The sequence below is a fragment of the Hypanus sabinus genome, chromosome 8 (assembly GCF_030144855.1).
Source record: "Hypanus sabinus isolate sHypSab1 chromosome 8, sHypSab1.hap1, whole genome shotgun sequence".
Classification (NCBI taxonomy): Eukaryota; Metazoa; Chordata; class Chondrichthyes; order Myliobatiformes; family Dasyatidae; genus Hypanus; species Hypanus sabinus.
Genome location: NC_082713.1, coordinates 154,902,854 through 154,921,912, shown reverse-complemented (window position 1 = coordinate 154,921,912; position 19,059 = coordinate 154,902,854). Strand labels below are relative to the sequence as shown.

The 19,059-nt window shown below is 39.9% G+C and overlaps 1 protein-coding gene across 15 annotated transcripts in view; it reads right to left on the bottom strand.

Moving 5' to 3' along the window:
• LOC132398621 (suppressor of tumorigenicity 7 protein homolog) overlaps positions 1-19,059 on the bottom strand; it is a 194,882-nt gene that overhangs the window by 22,759 nt on the left and 153,064 nt on the right. For 10 of the 15 annotated variants that reach the window (XM_059978297.1, XM_059978298.1, XM_059978293.1 and 7 more), the window contains exons 3-8: positions 15,828-15,987; positions 10,426-10,480; positions 9,186-9,313; positions 5,326-5,401; positions 5,004-5,081; positions 495-649 (exon numbers count right to left, since the gene is read on the bottom strand). In XM_059978297.1, the coding sequence (XP_059834280.1) occupies positions 495-649; positions 5,004-5,081; positions 5,326-5,401; positions 9,186-9,313; positions 10,426-10,480; positions 15,828-15,987 (652 nt within the window). The remainder of the gene's footprint in view (positions 1-494; positions 650-5,003; positions 5,082-5,325; positions 5,402-9,185; positions 9,314-10,425; positions 10,481-15,827; positions 15,988-19,059) is intronic. The other 5 variants (XM_059978292.1, XM_059978290.1, XM_059978295.1 and 2 more) reach the window with 5 other exon arrangements.

Sequence of the window (19,059 nt, the reverse complement as noted above, 5' to 3'; positions counted from 1 at the left end):
CCTTGAACATTAATGTCTCAGCCTGTGCCTCACTAATACTCCCATCACCTTGGAATTAACTCAATGACAGAAAAAATCTTTCACACTATTCCCAGAGAGATTTGTGTCATCTATCACTCTCTCGCTACATTTTCTGAACTTGACGGGGACACTAGGTTCTCAATAAATGTATTTAAATAAGTAGTTTCTTCTCAGTGAAAGGTCTCCAATTTCTAGCCCTTGGCTTCGAGGTTCAATTGTGCAATTGTTCTTAGCACCTTGGCTATATCCTTCTGGCACTTACATTTCTGTCATAAATATCGTGGAAACAAGGTCTGCTCCATAGTCACCAGCAATAGTCCCCACTCCTGTATTTCTTACATTTCCTATTTTGTCTAATCTACATTATGATCTTCTACACTCTCGAACCAAAAGATCCAAGAAATGAAGAGACCTTGAGTGAACCAAAATTGAAATAAATTTGTTGATGATCATTTAGCTTGCATGGTACTTACTGTGCTGTGCTTCATACTGCGCTCCGTGATGCTGCAGCTGTTGACTGCGTCTGTAACAAACCTCTCCTGCCTTCAGTGCCTGCTTAAAGAGTCTTTCTGCTTCCACAATGGTAGTAGCTTCTTCTTCAGCCAAAAGAATGTATGCAGTTGCACATCTGTGAAAAGATTCATGCCTTATTACTCTTGGACCTTTCTGATAACGTTATAAATTAGCATTTCTTGTTATAAACTGATTTGTTTCCAGGATTTGACAATCAGTGGAAAAGTCAAGATTTATAGGTCACGTATCACTGAAATCTTCATTCAATCTACCAACAGTGCACTGGCTGCACAGTTACTCACCTACGCTACGTGGACAGCTCCTCTTAAGTTTGAGACCTCCGGCATTAAACCTATAACCCCCACCACCATCAGCAGCAGATACGCAGGATACAACCACCAGCAGACTTCCCTCCACAATCCTGACCTGGAAATGTAGTATCATCTTCACAGGGACCAAATCTGGGAATTCCCTCCCCAGCAGAGCCTTGAGGGCAGTTTCATCAGAAGGACTGCATCAGTCAAGGTGGAGGAATGCCACTGCAATCTCAGAGTTAGTAGGGATGGACAATAAATGCAGACCCAATGAGCAGCATTCACATTCTGCAAAATGCATTAAAAAAATATCTTTCAATGGAGTGGTTGGCTAGGTCATTAGTTACTGCCTGTTACACCATTGGCAGTTAAGGCAACAATGAATGCCCTTAGGATTCTTCATTGCTGTCTTCGTAACATTTTTTTTTACCAGTTAGCCCTAAGCTGAGCCCCCGAACCTGGATTACTGGTGAACCACTCTTCGTCTGGCCTCTACCCTTTGACCTGTTTGACCTACCAAGTGTCAAAGCACAGGGCCCTGACTCCAGCCAACATAGCTCTCCAGGTCATCAAGGCACCCAACCCTCCAAACCCTACGACAAGGTTGCAGTCCTCTTGGAGGTGGCTAGGCCATTCCAGAGGGTCAATCTCTTTGCTAGAGATATGGAGGCAGACGTAGATCATACTAGGAAAATAAGAACAGATGTCTTTCCTTAAAGGACTTTGGCTTTGGTCAACAAATGTAAGGCTGATTCTGAACATTTAGCAGTGGTCCGACATAGAACAGTATAGCAAAGGAATTGTCTCCTCGGCCCTCAGTGCCTGTGCTGAACACAGTGCAAAATTAAACTAAGTCACTTCTGCATACACATCCCTTCATTCCTTGTACATTCATGTGATTATTTAAAATCCTCTTTAATGCCACTTTCACAACTGCTTCCACCACTACCCCTGGCAGTCTATTCCAGGCATCAGGCACCCTCTGTGTAAAAAAAAACCTACCCTACACATCTCCTTTGAATTTTTTCCTTCTCGCTTTAAATACATATCCAAATATGCACATGCACTGAACCCCATTACCAGATACAATATTCAGGATCAGTGATGTTCTGCTTGAAAGACTAACTTCATTCTAAAAAGATTATAACATAATTTGCCAGATATTTCAAACTGCAGAAATTATGCAAATGACATATATGCGCCATTACTGCTTTCAGTAGCTGAACTTCCTTTTAACTACATAAAGGTCAAAATAAATCAGCTTTAGATTCCAGACTATGCCAAGTTCTAAAGCTAGAAATTTACTATGTGCCTCTAGGATGTCGAAGGAGGAAGATATATCTCTCATTCCAAATGGGCAACGAGAGCAACTGCCTCATGGCTCCAATAAGGGTTCAATCGACACATTCCGTGTGAAGTTTTCATCTTTTTCCCATAACAATGTTGACTTGCACCAGTTACCCAAAGTTGGTAGGTTAACGGGACACTGTAACTCAGCTCTACTATGTAGGTGTGCTTTAAAATCTGATGGAAGTTGATGGGAAGCAACACATCGAAAATGCTGGAAGAACGCAGCAGGTATCTATGGAAAAGAGTAGACAGTCGACCTTTTGGGCTGAGAGCCTTCTTTGTTGCTTGTGTTTAAGAGTTGATGGGAGTATAATTTAAGGAACATGGGATTATTATACTATTGGTTTAAATGGGTAACTAATGCTTGTGGACTCAGTGGTCAAAGAGCCTGTTTCTTTGCTACGTCACTGCATGATTGATTAATCTGTCCCATGGCTGGAACATATAATAATCAGGCAGCAACTGATAAGCATACCCTTTTGATATCCTTTCCATCTCTGTGAGGAAAGGAGAATGGAAATGGTTACCTAACCTATTAAGTATGCAGTTCCATGTATACTAGCACAGCTGTTATTACTGGCACACCTAACCCTAACGCCAGTATACATGGAACGGCGTACCAAGCAAGAACCTGCGTTAAGAGGAGGAAAACACTAAGACTCACAAGTAAATGAACCTCAGGGTTGTATATGCTGACATATATATACTTAGATAATAACATTTACTTTGAACTTTGAAGACACCCATAACATTAACAAATCACTTATTTTGCAGAGATTTCAAATGTCTGCAAATGTCTTCACTTTATTACTGATCTGATGTAAAATTGCCTCAATATGGTGACTTGGACCTTGAGAAAAACCGAATGGAGTTGTGTTAGACATTATAAAAGACAGGTTTCAGAAGCTGAACATAGACTGATATCCGAACCATTTCATTCTAGACATTTTGCACATAGCTGCATGCTAACAATGTGAGCTTATATATCGATATTTGTAATTAGATTTAAAACAAGCATAACAGTTACGAGACAATTCTTTCTAAATAGTTTTACAATTTACTCTGACGTGGACTCAGAGACCTCTACAGGTCTCCTTCTGTGTTCTGCAGATCAATCACCTACCCCAACCAACAAAAAATTGTGATTTCTTGCACAGTATTAGATAAATGTTAACAAAATATTATTGTATACTGAACAAATCTGGTTTAGGTTGAGCCCTTGGCATGTTCTGCTTATATCAAAGAACTGTAGCATAAGGAATATCCTACATGTTTAAGAGAAACGGCAGCAAGTGATTAAGTAAAGTTCTCTCAGTGGAAACTAAACCTCAAGGATGATGCTAACATTTCTTTATTTTTTTTTAGGATGTATGCAAGACTTGTAAACCCAATCCTGGATGTTCTGAGAAGGCTGTGGTAGGCATTTCAAAAAGCACAGTGTTATGCGGTTGGCCTTACATGCAAAACAGGTTGAAGAGAGATTACAATCTTCTTTCTTCCTTGTGGGACATAAGTGAACTCACACGATTTTGACACATTTTCACAGCCACTGGCTTGGTTCCAGTCCACAAAAAATCATCAGACTATACTGAATTCACTTTGCACATCCCACTGTGGGATTTGAACTCATGATTCCGAGTCATTAATCGAGCCTATATCCATTTGGCCACAGGACACCCATTCTCCACTATACTATTTAATTACCCAAAGCCACTCTTTACAATTTCTTCTGCATTTTATTGTACTTTGAATATTCATGACATATTTATTAAATGAATACATTGTGTGCAAATGTTGCTGGACCATAATTAAAGATAATGATAATGCCAGTTAAGGTTTTTAGCACTATGCAAATTTTATTTTCTGTAAATTAAGTAAAGCTCTCAATATTTACCTGAGTTTGCAAAATTACACAACCAGAAACAACTACATTACACTGAATGTATATTTATTAGGTTTAAGTTTTCTGAACACCTGTTGGTTAGCAATATGACTACAAATTATGAGCGCCAGGTCAGATAGCGTAAGAAACTCCAACAATCTTATTTTATTTCTTTATCATCAGACAGAGATTCTATGCAGCTGGGGATCCCAACCTCGGGTCCATAGACCCCTTGCTTAATGGTAGTGGTCCATGGCATAAAAAAGGCTGGCAACCCCTGCTGTACAGGCTGACTCTTTAAAAAGACTGGCTGCTTTGAAAGAAGCTGATCTAATGAATTAATTTGAACATCTAACCTGGAATGAAAGAATTCATAGGATGATAGTAGTTCTAATAATTCTCACCATGAAAAGTCAAAGTGGAATTATATTCAAAAGCAGGACAATGTCAACAAGCGGTCTTTGCCAATTAACATTTTAATGATTTTATGAAAACAATTAATGAAACGGTGGACATTAGAATATTAATTCTGTTAAGTGTGTAGACAGGGAGATGTAGGTGCCATGCTAAACAATCTGCAGCTTACTGTTAGTTCTTAATGTTGGTGAGCAGCTAATAACCAAACACAAACTTTTTGGTTACCGCAATGATGTGAGAAGCCTCTTGCATAATGGGGTTCAGCGACTGAATTAAATGTGAGTGTCAAGGTTGTACAGTTCTCAGACCCAGCTACTGTGATATCAAGGCAAATTCAAAGGAATGGACAATAATGGGCTCCCTGGAGTGATTATGAGGCAATGATTTCTTTGAGTAGTACAGATAATGTCACAAATCACATGAGCACAGCTTGAGCAGTTCAGAACTGTCATCCTATGTTTGAAGTAGCCTCAAATACACTCCCAGGTAACTCTTTAGGAACATACATTGTGAACTTTATTCCATTTTGGGTCCTTCTTTTTGCTTGCAGCGGCTGTAGCAGTGGACGCCAATGGTAAAATATCCTGGGTGGAAAGTGGACAGTGGTCTGGTCAGAATTCAGTGGAATTTAAAGAAAAATGTACAAAATGTTGATCAGAGTACATCAGCATTAAAATAAGGTTAGACCCCTTACTTCAAGTGTTAGATATATAGCTACAAAAAAAGGTTGCCTACAAATAGCCAGGCAATGTTTAGTGTAACCATCAATTTCAGTGGAACAGTTAATCAGAACTTCTGGTTATAAAAAGGGGCAAAAACATCACTCACTCATTTAATTCTAAGGCTTCATGTGCTGCAGAGATTCTTGCTTGTGGGTTCCTCTCTCTCCAAGCTTTTTGCATTACTGTTCAAATGAAATAAAAGCCATTATTTAAAACAGGATGGAACATGCCGCTAGAATCTGAAAGTTCACCTAACCTTTTCTAAGACATTAATCTACAAACAATTTCAAATCGAGGAGCAGTCAGTGTTGCAATAACCTTTCTTCACTCTGTGACAACTAGATTTTGCTTTGGCAGCATCCTTCTGATCAAAAATGTGAGTGATTATGGAGACTGTATTGAAACTCATAACAATTGCCCACAAAAAAGTAAATACATAAATCAAAAAATTGACTTCACGGAGTTAACCTTGTAGCTCTCACCAGATTGCTTCATGGTAAAATTAACACTCTTGTAGGATAGCAATTTGGAAGCTCAGTCAAAACACTTTCAAAGACTTTATGAACACAATTCCATTGCTCAGATCTGTATTCCTCATTCTACTATAGTCAATGTCGTTTGTGACTCCTCAAAATATAAACTGAAGCAGTTTGCACCATCTAAACTTAGAGGCAATTTTTCGTGCTCCCTAGATCAAAATCCTACAACTCCTGACCCGTCAGTAACGCACGTACTTTCATGACAGACTCCGGAGGTTCAAGATGATGCTTACTATCATCCTCAAATTAGGTAGTAAGCGCTGGCCTTGACAATAAAAGCCATATCCCACTTAAAAACCAGTAGATGCCTGTGGACCACGCCCAGTTTTGAGTGGAAAAGTGACAAGCAACATCAAGGCCACAAGAAATGTCTTCTCCAGCAAAAGAGAACCCAAATCAGATAGCTTATCAATACATTCAATGGAATTACCACCACCGACATGACCTCCCTACTATTCAGTTATGTTTTGCAATAACGTCAGTCGCAGAATAGTCATTACTTTGCAAGTCAGTGGAAGCTGTGATTTTAGTGCTGATGGCTTATCTTCTGACTTCTGTATCCTCTGCAAATACATGACTCCTCTGTCGAGAGAGTTAAGAGCACCAAGTTCCCGGGAGTTTACATCACGGATGACCTCACTTGGTCCCTTAATATCACCCACCTGAACAAGAAGGCACAGCAGCACCTCCACTTCCTAAGGAAATTGAGGCAAGCAAGACTCCCCTCCAAAACCCCCACCCCATCTTAACTGTATTTTACAGGAGCAGCATTGAGAGGGTCCTGATAAGATGCATCTCCATCTGGTACGGGAACGGCCGAGCATCAGACCAGAGGTCCCGACAGAGAACGGTGAGAACAGCTGAGAGGATCATATGGGTCTCCCTACCATCCATCAGGGACATTTATCAGGAACACTGCGTATGCAAGGCCCTAGGTATTATTAACGATCCCACCCCCACCCCATCCATCCAGCATCCTTTTTGACTTCCAACCATCAGGCAGAAGACTACGATGCATACAAACAAGAATGGTCAGGATGGGAAACAGTTTCTTTCCCCCAGACCATCAGGCATCTGTCATCTGTAGATTTTATCCTTACCTTTATAAGTTATCATGTGTTATGTGCTTTACACCCAGGTTTGGAGAAACATCTTCTTTCTGTATACATTACATGGTCATATATGTTATATGCATGTATACAGTTAAATGCAATAAACTTGACTTGACTTCCCAAAGACTATCCACTAGCTAAAGCCATTAAGATGGAATATTGTCCATTTCTTCAAGGGTTCAGTTTAAACAAAACGTCTAAACCTCATTCAACTTGATTAACACCTGAAACACTAGTTAAAACATCAGCTGAAACATTTGTTAAACCATCAGCCAGAAACATGTAGTAACTACATTATATAGAGCAGGGGTTCCCCACCTGGACCTCTCGGTTAACGGCAGTGGTCCATGGCGCATAAAAGGTTGGGAATCTCTGATCTAGATATCTCTGATCTCTGCAGGTATTTGACTTGACTTGGTATTTGTTCATTACATCCCCAATCCACAAACCACATCAGCCAAGTGATGTGCAAAGGAATGAAATGCATTAAAGCAATAGTTTCCCAAGTAACATAGCACCTTGATTTGGACTTGCACCATACTGCTATCATCAGGATTAGAATTGTTATCACTAACTTATATAATGCAAAACTTGTTGTAGAGTGCAACAAAGTTCATGTCAGACACAGTGATATGATAGCAGTACAGTGTGAAGAGATAAAATTATTATAAATTACAAAAATACATAAATAATGCAAAAATAGAAGTAATGAGGTAGTGTTCATGGACTGTTCAGAAACTTGATGGTGAAGAGGAAGAAGCAGTTTCTGAATCATTACGTGCAGGCCTTCAGACTCCTGTATCTCCACTCTGATAGTAGTAACAAGAAGAAAGCATGTCCTAGCGATAGATAACACCTTCTTGACACACCACCTCTTGCAGATTTCTTTGATGATGGGGAGAGTTACTATAGAGAATAACAGCATGAGCCCTTGGAAGCTCAAGAAGAAAGGCCACTACCAATTAAGAATTGTCAACAATGTTGGCCTTGACAGTGACACCCACTTCCTAAGAAGCAATGGAAAATAAACTAATCATCATTGGAATTCTGATGTGTCCTTACCAAGAATTTCATGAAACCTATAATGAACTCGCAATTATTTATCTAATAATGCAGAGTGATGTTGCAAACTGCAGAATACAACAGGAGGTTTACAAAGGAATACAGAAATCAGCAATCCCTCTCTGAAGCTTCAAATTGGTGCTCACTCACTACTTGGCAACCTTTCCACTTTGAGCCTCTTTCATATTTCACAAACAGTTTAATTTAATTACAAGTACTATTAAAAATATCGTAACCAGACATCTGGGTTAGAAGGAAGTTACATTCTATTTGGACAATGTGTATTATTGTATAATCCAGTTTTTCATATTTGATGGCAATTTGCCTTTTTATTTTTTGCTTTTGTAGAATCTGAAACAGTTGTTTGTTTGTTTCACTGTATGAAAGAGTATTTTTTAAAGCTGAAAGATACATTAATTTCACAGTGTTATCTGCCAGGTTACTAACACCACAGTGAGACTTAAAATATCTGTGCAGCTGGCAGAAATGCATCATCTGATGTTCATGAATTTATGATTAAGTTTTCAGCTGTATTCAGGACAATGGAACACTTCAATAAATATTGGTTCAGACAAGTCTCATAGCAACGCAAGATTGCCTTCTATTATAGGAAAGCACAGTGAATTCCTTGTTGTGGTTTTAAAAGAAAGGATTTGCAGAATATAATTTATGTGCATATATTGCAGTATAAATTTATTTCCTAGAAGATATTAGGGAGTAGATGGTGGAGGAGAAAATATTTATATGCTTGACTGGTTGGTGTAGGGATGTAATGCCATCTTAGAAAAGGAACTGCAGCCTTTAATTTTGAATGACCGTCCATCTGATTTTTAAAGCAACCAGATTTTCTGAGAAACGTGGTCAAGACTTAACCAAGCCTCAATCGATGATTATTCCATAATGCACGTCATCTGAAAGAAATAATGGTTGCCCTCTACACTGGTCTTCTCCAGGAGAAAAGGAGTCACGATTATCCAGCAAAACTGTCCCATTATCTGATGGGAGGAGGACACGTCCAACAGTGACACCCAAAACGGTGCTAGCGGGAGGTGGGGATGGTTTGTTTGCTCCAGCCACCCACCCACTCTCCCAGAAAGCAATCAGCTATCCTGGAATCTGTGCCCATCAGCCCACTTCACACTCAATCAGATAGGCGCACAGTGCCTTCTCCTGGTTTTTTGAATTACACATTTAAAAGGCTAACAGTAATTAAAGGATACAATATTCACAAATATCTGAGTTTTCAATCTTACAATCCTTCTTACTAGCATCGGCAGGCCGTAAGTGATCAGTCTCACATGTGAAGAAGGTCTGATGATCTTGTGCAGAAAGATTCATGTCATAGTAAGTCAGTGGTTCTCTTCCTGTTACCCACGTATACCTTTGAAAGAACACAAAGGAGCAATGACAAAACTTAACACCAACAAGTGGCAGGAATAGTTGAATACCAACTATTTTCACTACAGAACTTCAAATAAAAGCTCTTGTCCTAAAAATGACTCTCCCTTCTTTTGGAGAATAAAAGCCTAATATTGTTTAATGCTGCACTAACAATGATAAAGGAATACTTCTTATATCATCGTGTAGCTGGTACCCCTTTCCTAGAATGATTTTACAGGTGCAAATGGAAATAAAAGAGCCCAGGGAAATACAGCAAACATGAGGAAATCTGCAGATGCTGGAAATTCAAGCAACACACACAAAACGCAGCAGGCCAGGCAGCATCTATAGGGAGAAGTACCGTCGACGTTTTGGGCCGAGACCCTTCGTCAGGACACTACAGGAGGGAAATACAGGAATATAGCTGACACTTTGTGACACACACTTCCGACCCACACGCATTTACACACACACAAACATTGCTTTGTCATTCTGCTGTCACTGTGCTCAGAGTATGCATTTCAGTGTTTTCCCCAGTATATTCGAATCCGGGTCCTAAAGGATTGGCTTTATGGGACCTTTCCTGCATTACACGGTGGAATATTCCATTTCTTGAGTAAAAGGGAAAAGTACATGTGTGTGTGTTGTTTGTATACAGTATTTAAGGTAGATACTTCTGTTATTTTGTAATATGATTGAAACTATATTGTAGGGTGTCTGATATTCTAATTCATGTGTATAGTCTTATGTAAACTTTGTTAGTATTTAAAGATGGCATGTCCTAGTGACGATTTAAAGGAACTCATCAGTCTCACTGAAGAGAGAAGTCGAGCTACCAAGAGTTCATACTGGACAAATATAGTATGGAGCAGTGTTTTCTGGGGGGTGGGGGTGTATTTATATATATTTGTAAATACTGGCAGTTTTCTTTTTGGTATTTTTGTAAGTTTGATTCTTGACACACTGAAGTGTTACGCGGATCCAGGTTTGGTCATAATCCACGATCCAACACACCTGTAACACTGCATTTTATATCATACATGAAGACAATCATTATACAGTTAAATGAGAAGTTTCCATGTGTTTTATTGGACCGGGCACAGAATTACTCACCGATTATATTCCGCTCCTCTAAATAAATTTAGTGGATTCCGCCACACCTTGCATTCTGTCAGAAAAAACATAAGACAAACAAGTTTATTATACACCCCCATGTAATAAATACACATAATTGTTCTGCATAAAATTTAATGTAATGGCAGGAAACTCACTTACAATTCCTTAACAGTAAGTGGAGGGAAGATATATCAGAAAAGAAAAATTCTGAGGACTGGAGAGAAGACATTAATCCTATTTTTTGCACACCTTCTCCCTCAGAGTTTGTACCTTATGATTTCTTTCCTTCCAGATTATGATTTTTAAGCCTGTCCAAGATGATCTATTGGAACTTAAAAACTACATTTTGAAATTGCTCTTGACCTATGAATGGTCCATAATGGTTACTTTGGAAAACAAAATAATACGCAACAATGATTTGTTAAAAATATAAACTTTACCATGTACAAATAATCACAAAGTATCTATTAGAATCATAGAATTAGCAATGAGCAGATGAACTTGGATGTAATAAACTGAAGGTGATTGATAACTTGTGAAGCAGTGGGCCAGTTTTTGGAGGACTGAAAGGACTATCGCGATCTACCATCATTACTTGTTTCCAAACTGAATATAGAGAAACGTGAACCAGACAGCTACTTTTAACCAGGAATTTGGGGAAGAAAGTTCCCGCTTTGTTTTGTTTTTATTATTAATAATGTCTCATCATCTTCTGCCACTAACTCTAGGGAAGGATTGGTGGATCAAAGCTTTTTGTATCTTTTTTAAAAGAATGCGTACTATCCTTCACTGGTATATCAAAGCTTCACAGAAAGAAAGAATAATTAGTTGTTAAAAATTATTTGCACAGATTGTAGACTTTCAAACCAATCACCTAATTTTGAGATTTTCTTTGGAGGAAAACAACTATGAAGTGCTGAATTTAAAACAAAAGATGAAACTAGCAGAATCACAATTAAATGAGGTGTGGCTCTCCATACCTAATCACACACTGAGCTCAACCGTACATATGCTTCTGTGGACTGGCAAAGGAGCAGCAGCTTGGCTAGTCACTTCAAAGTAACTGGAGCCAATTGAAGCGCCACGCTGCCAAGGTTGGAAAATATCAGGGAAAAAAGTGATGCATGGGTTTGTGTTTACAGGTTACTTTTATCCTTTGTATACTGAACTGCTAATCTCATTCTGTTTGAGAACATCATGGTCAAAGAACCCATATGTTAGAAATTTAAGGGGGGAAAATAAGATTTAAGGTTATCCTTAATATTAACCAACTGACCCAAGCATGCTGTTTCTGAGACTCAAGTACAGGGCACCACAGCTAGCTTAGGGCTGTTAACCGTAGAGCTTTTAAATATTTTAAAAAAGAAATTTACAACTTATTTCCAATTAATGTTATACTTTTAAATAAGTGTCAACAAGATGTACAATAAAAATTATTTTTATAGCTTAGGTTTTATTTGTTTTCACGAATAGAACCCATTATTTGAACTATTGATGGGCCATTATTCAGAAGTTTCCACCTAAATGTTTATCATTATCTTCATTACATGGGTGTCGTGTGACATAGGTGATCGTGGTCTTTGATCATGAGTGTTCTTGGTATTTTTTTAAATATAGAAGAGGTTTGCCTTCTACTGGGCAGTGTCTTTCCAAGGAGGGTGACCCCAGCCATTATCAATGCTCTTCAGAGATTCTCTTCCTGGAGTCAGTGGTCGCATAACCAGGACTTGTGATGTGTACCAGCTGCTCATACGACCATCCACCACCTGCTCCTGTGGCTTCATGTGACCCTAACTGAGGGTGGAGGGGGGCTAAGCATGTACCACACCTTGTCCAAGGGTGACCAGCAGGTTAGCAGAGGGAAGGACTGCCTTACACCTTGTTTGGTAGCAACGTGTTTCTCCAGCCCGCCATCCTCACCTAGGTGTTACTTCAGTTAGAATGATTAACAAACCAATCATATATACAGTAAATGCTAGACAAGGTACGGGATAGGTCAAAGCCCATATGTGCAAAAGAAGCAGCAAGTTTTTCAAATTTCAATGACTGATAGCTTTATTCCCCCCTCCCCCCAATATTTGATTGCAGTTCAGGTATTTCTCACTATTCTTTGTTTAGTTCCAACAGAATCTTTCTCTGTGGCTGAACTCCTTGCATTGAACGGATTCCTGCCTTCTCATCTACAATATAACCTGAAGTTTAAATTAATTTCTCCAAGTGCCTCACACATTATCAGACAGTATGAAATCAAGCCAAAATGATGGGACTAAACTTGTGAACTGATTTTATCACCTACTTCTAAAGAACTGCAACATAAGCAACAACTTCCCATATTTTAATATCTTGGTGCAATTACTCCGCAAAATAAATCTGATTCCCAATTTTAGCTGTGCAATGTACCTGCTTTTGGAATAAATGGGGAGCACTCTAGATGTGCGGCTTCTGATATATTGCATCTCATTCTAGATGTCCATAATGTTGCAGGTTTTCTGCAAGAGGGCCTTGTTCTGCCTGTAAAAACTACAGTTGTAGACTATTTTACTCTAACTTTTTATTTTGAAGTACATCATATTACACTGGGCATCTTGGAGGTGAACTTTCTTGGCAAACCTTCCAACTGTCTACAACTTCAGTGAATCTGTGGAATTCGTGGCCACAGGCAGCTGTGGAGAGTGTCATTGGGTATATTTAAGGCAGAGGTTGATAGATTCTTGATTTGTCAGGGCATGAAGGGATACGGGGAGAAAGCAGGAGAGTGGGGCTCAAAGGGGAAATGGATCAGCCATGATGAAATGGTGGAGCAGATTCGATGGCCTAATTCTTATGGTCTAAAAGTTTGGAGAGATTTAGGCACAGATTTACGATACACATTAGAACCCCAATGGATTTAGGGGAGTCCAATTATTTGTAGGAATGGATTAGTATGCCTTATTTACAGTACGGTACATTCATGCTGGAAGAGGGAAGCAGCACACTGCACTCTCTCGTGATCACACTAACTAACCAAAGCCCTAGTTGCTGGTTTGATCAATGCAGTTCCAGTAAGTATCATATGCATTTCACTCTGTACAATAGCTCTGTGGCCAGTCATGAATGGGGATAGGAGAATATTGACGGGAGTCAGTCTTGGGAATCAGTGGAATCACTTCCACCGACTGCCTCATGGAAAAGAGTGCGACGAGGAGCAGTAACAAGATGAAAAGATCACCCCACCTGGAAATTTGGAGCAGGCGTTATAAATCTCGATGGATTTATGCCTCTTTCTGTGCTCCAGTGCCCTAATTTATCCAAGGAAATTGGCATTTTACAATCTCATAATCACCAGTTTTATCATGAACTCAAACTGAAGCTCCTCAGGTGGTGAAGGAAGGGGAAATCCTTAAAAACATGACTGAGAAGCTGACATTGTAATAAGTATCTGCACATGTACAGTGCTTCAGGGTACATGGATCGTTGATACATTAGAAGCAGATTTACAACTAGTCTCTTCATTATCAGGAACTTCCCAGTTGATTTACTATTTAAAACCAACACTCAAGGCAATTACACAATCATGGATAATCTTTGCCTAAATCACTTAAGCATTATAAATTGTTCCCAGATTCTTTTCTGCACTCCAGACGCATGCAAATCAAGACTTAAATGGTTCAAGTGGATTGAACCATCGCTGCTAGTTTTAGCGGAAGGCACCTCAGGCAAAGTTCCTAAAGGCACCAATTGCAACCACAATCTATTCAGAGTACAGTAACGATCAATTCACTGCTGAACAAATTTGCAGTGTAACCGTACTTCTGGCATTCCTATTGCAAGAGTTGCTTTATATTGCAGCTTACAATGAGAAAGGACCCAGAAGCAAGTCATTAGTGTGTCGCTTATCAGATACAGTATGTCTAATAAGAGTGTATTAGCAACACGAATTTGCTGTGGCTAAATAAAATCCATTAACACACTCTCTCTCGACATTGAGTGAAAGTCTGCTAGTTCCCGAGTTGGGGGATCTCGAATAAGCAACAGTGCAGATTGTAACATCGAAACAGCTTTCTGTGACAGGAGCGTTATATCTCTCTCCTTCACCAGTGAGAGGGAGTCTGTCAGAGATACTGAAGTATTGGGGTGGACAGTAGTTTCTCATAGACTCTACATCACGGTCTCTGGCGCTTTGCTATTGGTTGCTTGGCAGGTGCTGGGGTTGATGTTTTTGCTGCTTGTGCATGAGAGAGGGAGGGGGCTTTGTGTTCCTAACATATGCTGTCATTCATTCTTTGCTTTTTTTCCCTCTCTGCTTTGTGACTGTCTGCAAAGAGTAAGGTTGTTAGGTTATATCCTGTACACATACTCTGATATTAAATCAAACCATTGATATTTGACCTGTTCACTAGACTACATTAGCCTGAGAAAGATAGCAATGTTTATTAATAAATTAAGTTCAGCCTGCCAAATAAACAGCTTATCAGACACATCACTAGCATTGACAGGATATCCACATTACGTTTCTCTTTCACAGCTGCTCTGTGACAAAGTAAGCAACTTATAATTTTTTCTGAAGTAGTTTGTTAGTGAATTTGCTAGAACCATAGAACATTTCAGCACAGAAACAGGCCTTTTGGCCCTTCTTGGCTGTGCCAAACCATGTTTCTGCCTAGTCCCACTGACCTGCACCTGGCCCATATCCCTTCAAACCCCTCTCATCCATATACCTGTCCAAGTTTTTCTTAAATGTCAAAAGTGAACCCACATTCACTACAGGAAAAAGCATGCTTGCATTCATTCTATCCATACCCATCATAATTTTATACACCTCTATCAAATCACCCTTCATTCTCCTACACTCCAGGGAATAAAGTCCTAACCTATTCAACCTTTCTGTTGCTTTAATCCTTGAATGGAGAAAAGCATAAACTTATATAGAGTCAGTTTCCAAATTTGCTAAACAGATTGAGGGACGAGGTAAGACAGCCCCCAAAACAGGGTTCACGGATTACGTGGTACAATGGATTCACCACCTCAATGCAAGCAGTTGCATAAAGCCAACACTGATCACTGTTATTAACCACTGCAAGCCTTGAGAGAGTCCAGTGAAACTAAAAGCTTGTCTGTGCATCTAAAGTCACCGTGGATCTCTGAAAGTACATGAGCAATCTGAAACGCAATGTGCAGGACATTGGACATCCTCTAACAGACTGCTTAAGGCAACCTCAAGGAAAGGCAATGGGGTGGGGGCAATCTCATGAAGCAAGATATTCTCTCAATGAAACATTTACTCTCTAATTAAACTTTGCCAGAGTCCTCAATTACTGTCCCTCAGCCAGCAAGCCTTGACTCCTGGGACTCAGAGAGAAAGCTCACAGTCATACGGCTCATAGGATTATTAAACGTTCATTTTGGCTGCTGTCTGTTACCTGACACGCTCTGTCTGTTCGAATCAGTATCTCCGTTATTTGAGGTGGAGTTGCTGGGCGTGGTGTTGTCCACTCCACCAAGCAATGGCCGGAGGTGGCTTACTGAGACTTGCTCGATAAATGATGTGCCATACTTTCGAAAATACCACCATTCAAATATCTATGAAACAAAAAAGAAGGCATTGATTGCACCTGAAAATCTGTTATAGCTTTGAAGTTGTGATCACAGTTGATGCCTCATATTAAAATTCATACAAATATTAAATTCAAAGCAACTGTGCTAAAAATAGTTAAAATGAAAGGGGTTCCTTCCTTCTGCTGGCTGTGAATGAGGACTACCTTGTGGATAATTGGTTAAGAGGAAAGGAGTTCCGCATTTCTGGATCTCACCCTCTGACTTGATGAATAGATTTAATATTTTTATAAAGTTCAAGACCATTGCACATAGCTTCGACCCAGACAGAAAGGCATTCAATTCAAAATCACGAAGAAGTCCGCAGATGCTGGAAATCCAAAGCAACACACACAAAATTCTGGAGGAACTCAGCAGGTCAGGCAACATCTATGGAAATGAATAGATAGTCAATGCTTTGGGCCGAGACCATTCTTCAGTTCAATACGCCCATTTTACTAATAACACCACAGGTATCCTCCCACACTTCTTCATCGATCACCATTACCACATCTCTCTGTCCAGTTCTACATTTCTATAGTCAGACTGCCTCAACACGTACTTGTGCGATTTGCCTCCTTGCAGTGGTAAGTTACACATTTTAGGTATTGATGTCTGCCTGTTCTTGTTTTGAAGTACTGTCTCTATACCTCCTCTATCAAAGCCATTCATAACCAAAAGGACTTCTATCAGACCAGACCTTCATTGTTTAGAAAGTGAGTGTCAGTGGCAGGACCAACACATGTTGCCCGTCTGCAATGACAATTACGAAGGCATTGTGCTTCTTCAGCTGCTGGAGTTTGTATGCTGCAGGTCGTCCACAATCCTATTAAGTGATTGTAGTTCCAGGATTTAGACCCAACAAAGATGTAGAAACAATGGTTATATTTCCAGCTTAAGACAGCACGCAACTCAGTGGTAAACATGTAGGTGGTGGTAGTTCCATGGGTCTGCCAGCTTTCCTCGTTTGCTGGTAAGGATCAGCAGTATGGGAGGTGCTGCTGCAATAGTTAAGCTCAGATATCTTGTACATTTTGCAGATGGTACATCAGTTGTGTAGGGAATGTATGTTTTGAGTGATAGATGGGATGCCAATCTTGGGCTGCTTTGTCCTGGATGGTGTCACACTTTTTCCCAGAGTTGTTGAGGCTTCGCTCATCCAGGCCAGTGGAGATAATTCATCATAGACTGTAAGACCATAAGATATAGGAGCAGAATTAGGCCATTTGGCCCCTCGAGTCTGCTTTATCATTTCATCATGGCTGATCCATTTTCTCTCTCAACTCTAATGTCCTGTCTTCTTCCCTTATCCCTTCATGTCCATACCAATCAAGAATCTATCAATCTCTGCCTTAAACGTACCCCATGACATGGCCTCCACAGCTGTCTGTCGCAATGAATTCCACAGATTCACCACCCTCTCACTAAAAAAATTCCTCTTCATCTCTGCTCGAAAAGGATGCCCCTCCGTTCTGAGGCTCTTCCTGCAGAGGAGTTTGCAGTGGGAGGGGAAAGATCCGGTTGTCATGGTCCATGTGGGTTCCAACGACATAGGTAGAACAAGGAAAGAGGTTCTGTTGATGGAACTTGAGCAACTAGGGCCTAAATTAAGAAAGCAGAACCAAAAAAGGTAGTCATCTTTGGACTACTACCTACGCTACGTGCAAATTGGCATAGGGTTAAGAAGGTCGGAGAATTAAATGCATGGCTCACGGATTGGCGTGGTAGAAGTGGGGTTGAATTCATGGGAAACTGGCAACAGTATTGGGGAAGGAAGGAGCTGTACCAATGGAATGGGCTGTGATGGGACCTGGATCCTAGCAAATCGCATAACTAGGACTGTGGATAGGGCTTTAAACTAAACAGTAGAGGGGTGGGATTGGAGAAGTATGGATAAAGCAAAGAAGAGATAAAGAGATAAAGATAAAAAAAAGACAAAAGATAAAAAAGAGAAAAGGAAGAGTGTAGTGAAGAAAAGTCAAGTGCAAAAGAGTACAAGATTTTAAAAGCACAATGAGTGTAAGGGAACTTTATTTGAATGCCCACAGCACTTGAAACAAGGTCAGTGAACTTGTGGCACAAAGAGGTATGATTTAGTGGCCATTACAGCGATGTGGCTGCAGGGTGGAGAGGATTGGGAATTAAGGATACCAGGTAATACAGAAGGATAGGCAGGAAGGTAAGGGAGGTGGGTAGAACTCTTAATTCAGGATGAAATCAGGGCAATAATGAGAGACAATATAAGATCTAAGGAGCAGAATGTTGAATCTATCTGGGTAGAGGTTAGGAATAGTAAAGGGAAGAATATCACTGGTGGGAATTGACTATCAGCCACTTAATAATAACATTACAGTGACACAGGTAATAAACAGAGAAATATCTGAGGCGGGTAAGAATGGAACAGCAGTTATCGTGGGGGAACTTTATCTTTCACATAGATTGAATGAATCAAGTTGGTCTAAGCAGTATTGAGGAGGACTTCATAGAATGAATCCATGATGGCTTTCTTGAACAGCATGTTACTGAACCTACAAGGGAACATCCAATCTTACACCTGGTCCTGTGCAATGAGACAGGTAAAATTAGTGATCTTGTGGTTAGGGATCCTCTTGGAAAGAGTGATCACAGTATGATTGAATTTCTCATACAAATGGAGGGTGCAATAGTTTGATCTAAAATCAGTGTATTATGCCTAAACAATGGCAACTACAATGGGATGAGGGAGGAGTTGGCCAGTGTAGATTGGGAATGCAGGCTATATGGTGGGGCAGTTGAGGAACAGTGGAAGACTTTCAAAGAGATTCTTCATGGTGTTCAACAAAAGTATACGTATTCCAGTTAAATGCAAGGAAGTAAAGGTGGGGAGAGCCAGCCTTGGATAACTAAGGAAATAAAAGAAAGCATCAAACTAAAAGCTCGTGCATACAAAGTCACCAAGAGTAGTGGGAAACTGGAAGATTGGGAAAACTTTAAAAAGCAACAAAGGTACCACTAAACGAGCAATAAAGAAAGGGAAGCTAGATTATGAAAATAAACTAACAAAAAATTTAAAAATGGATA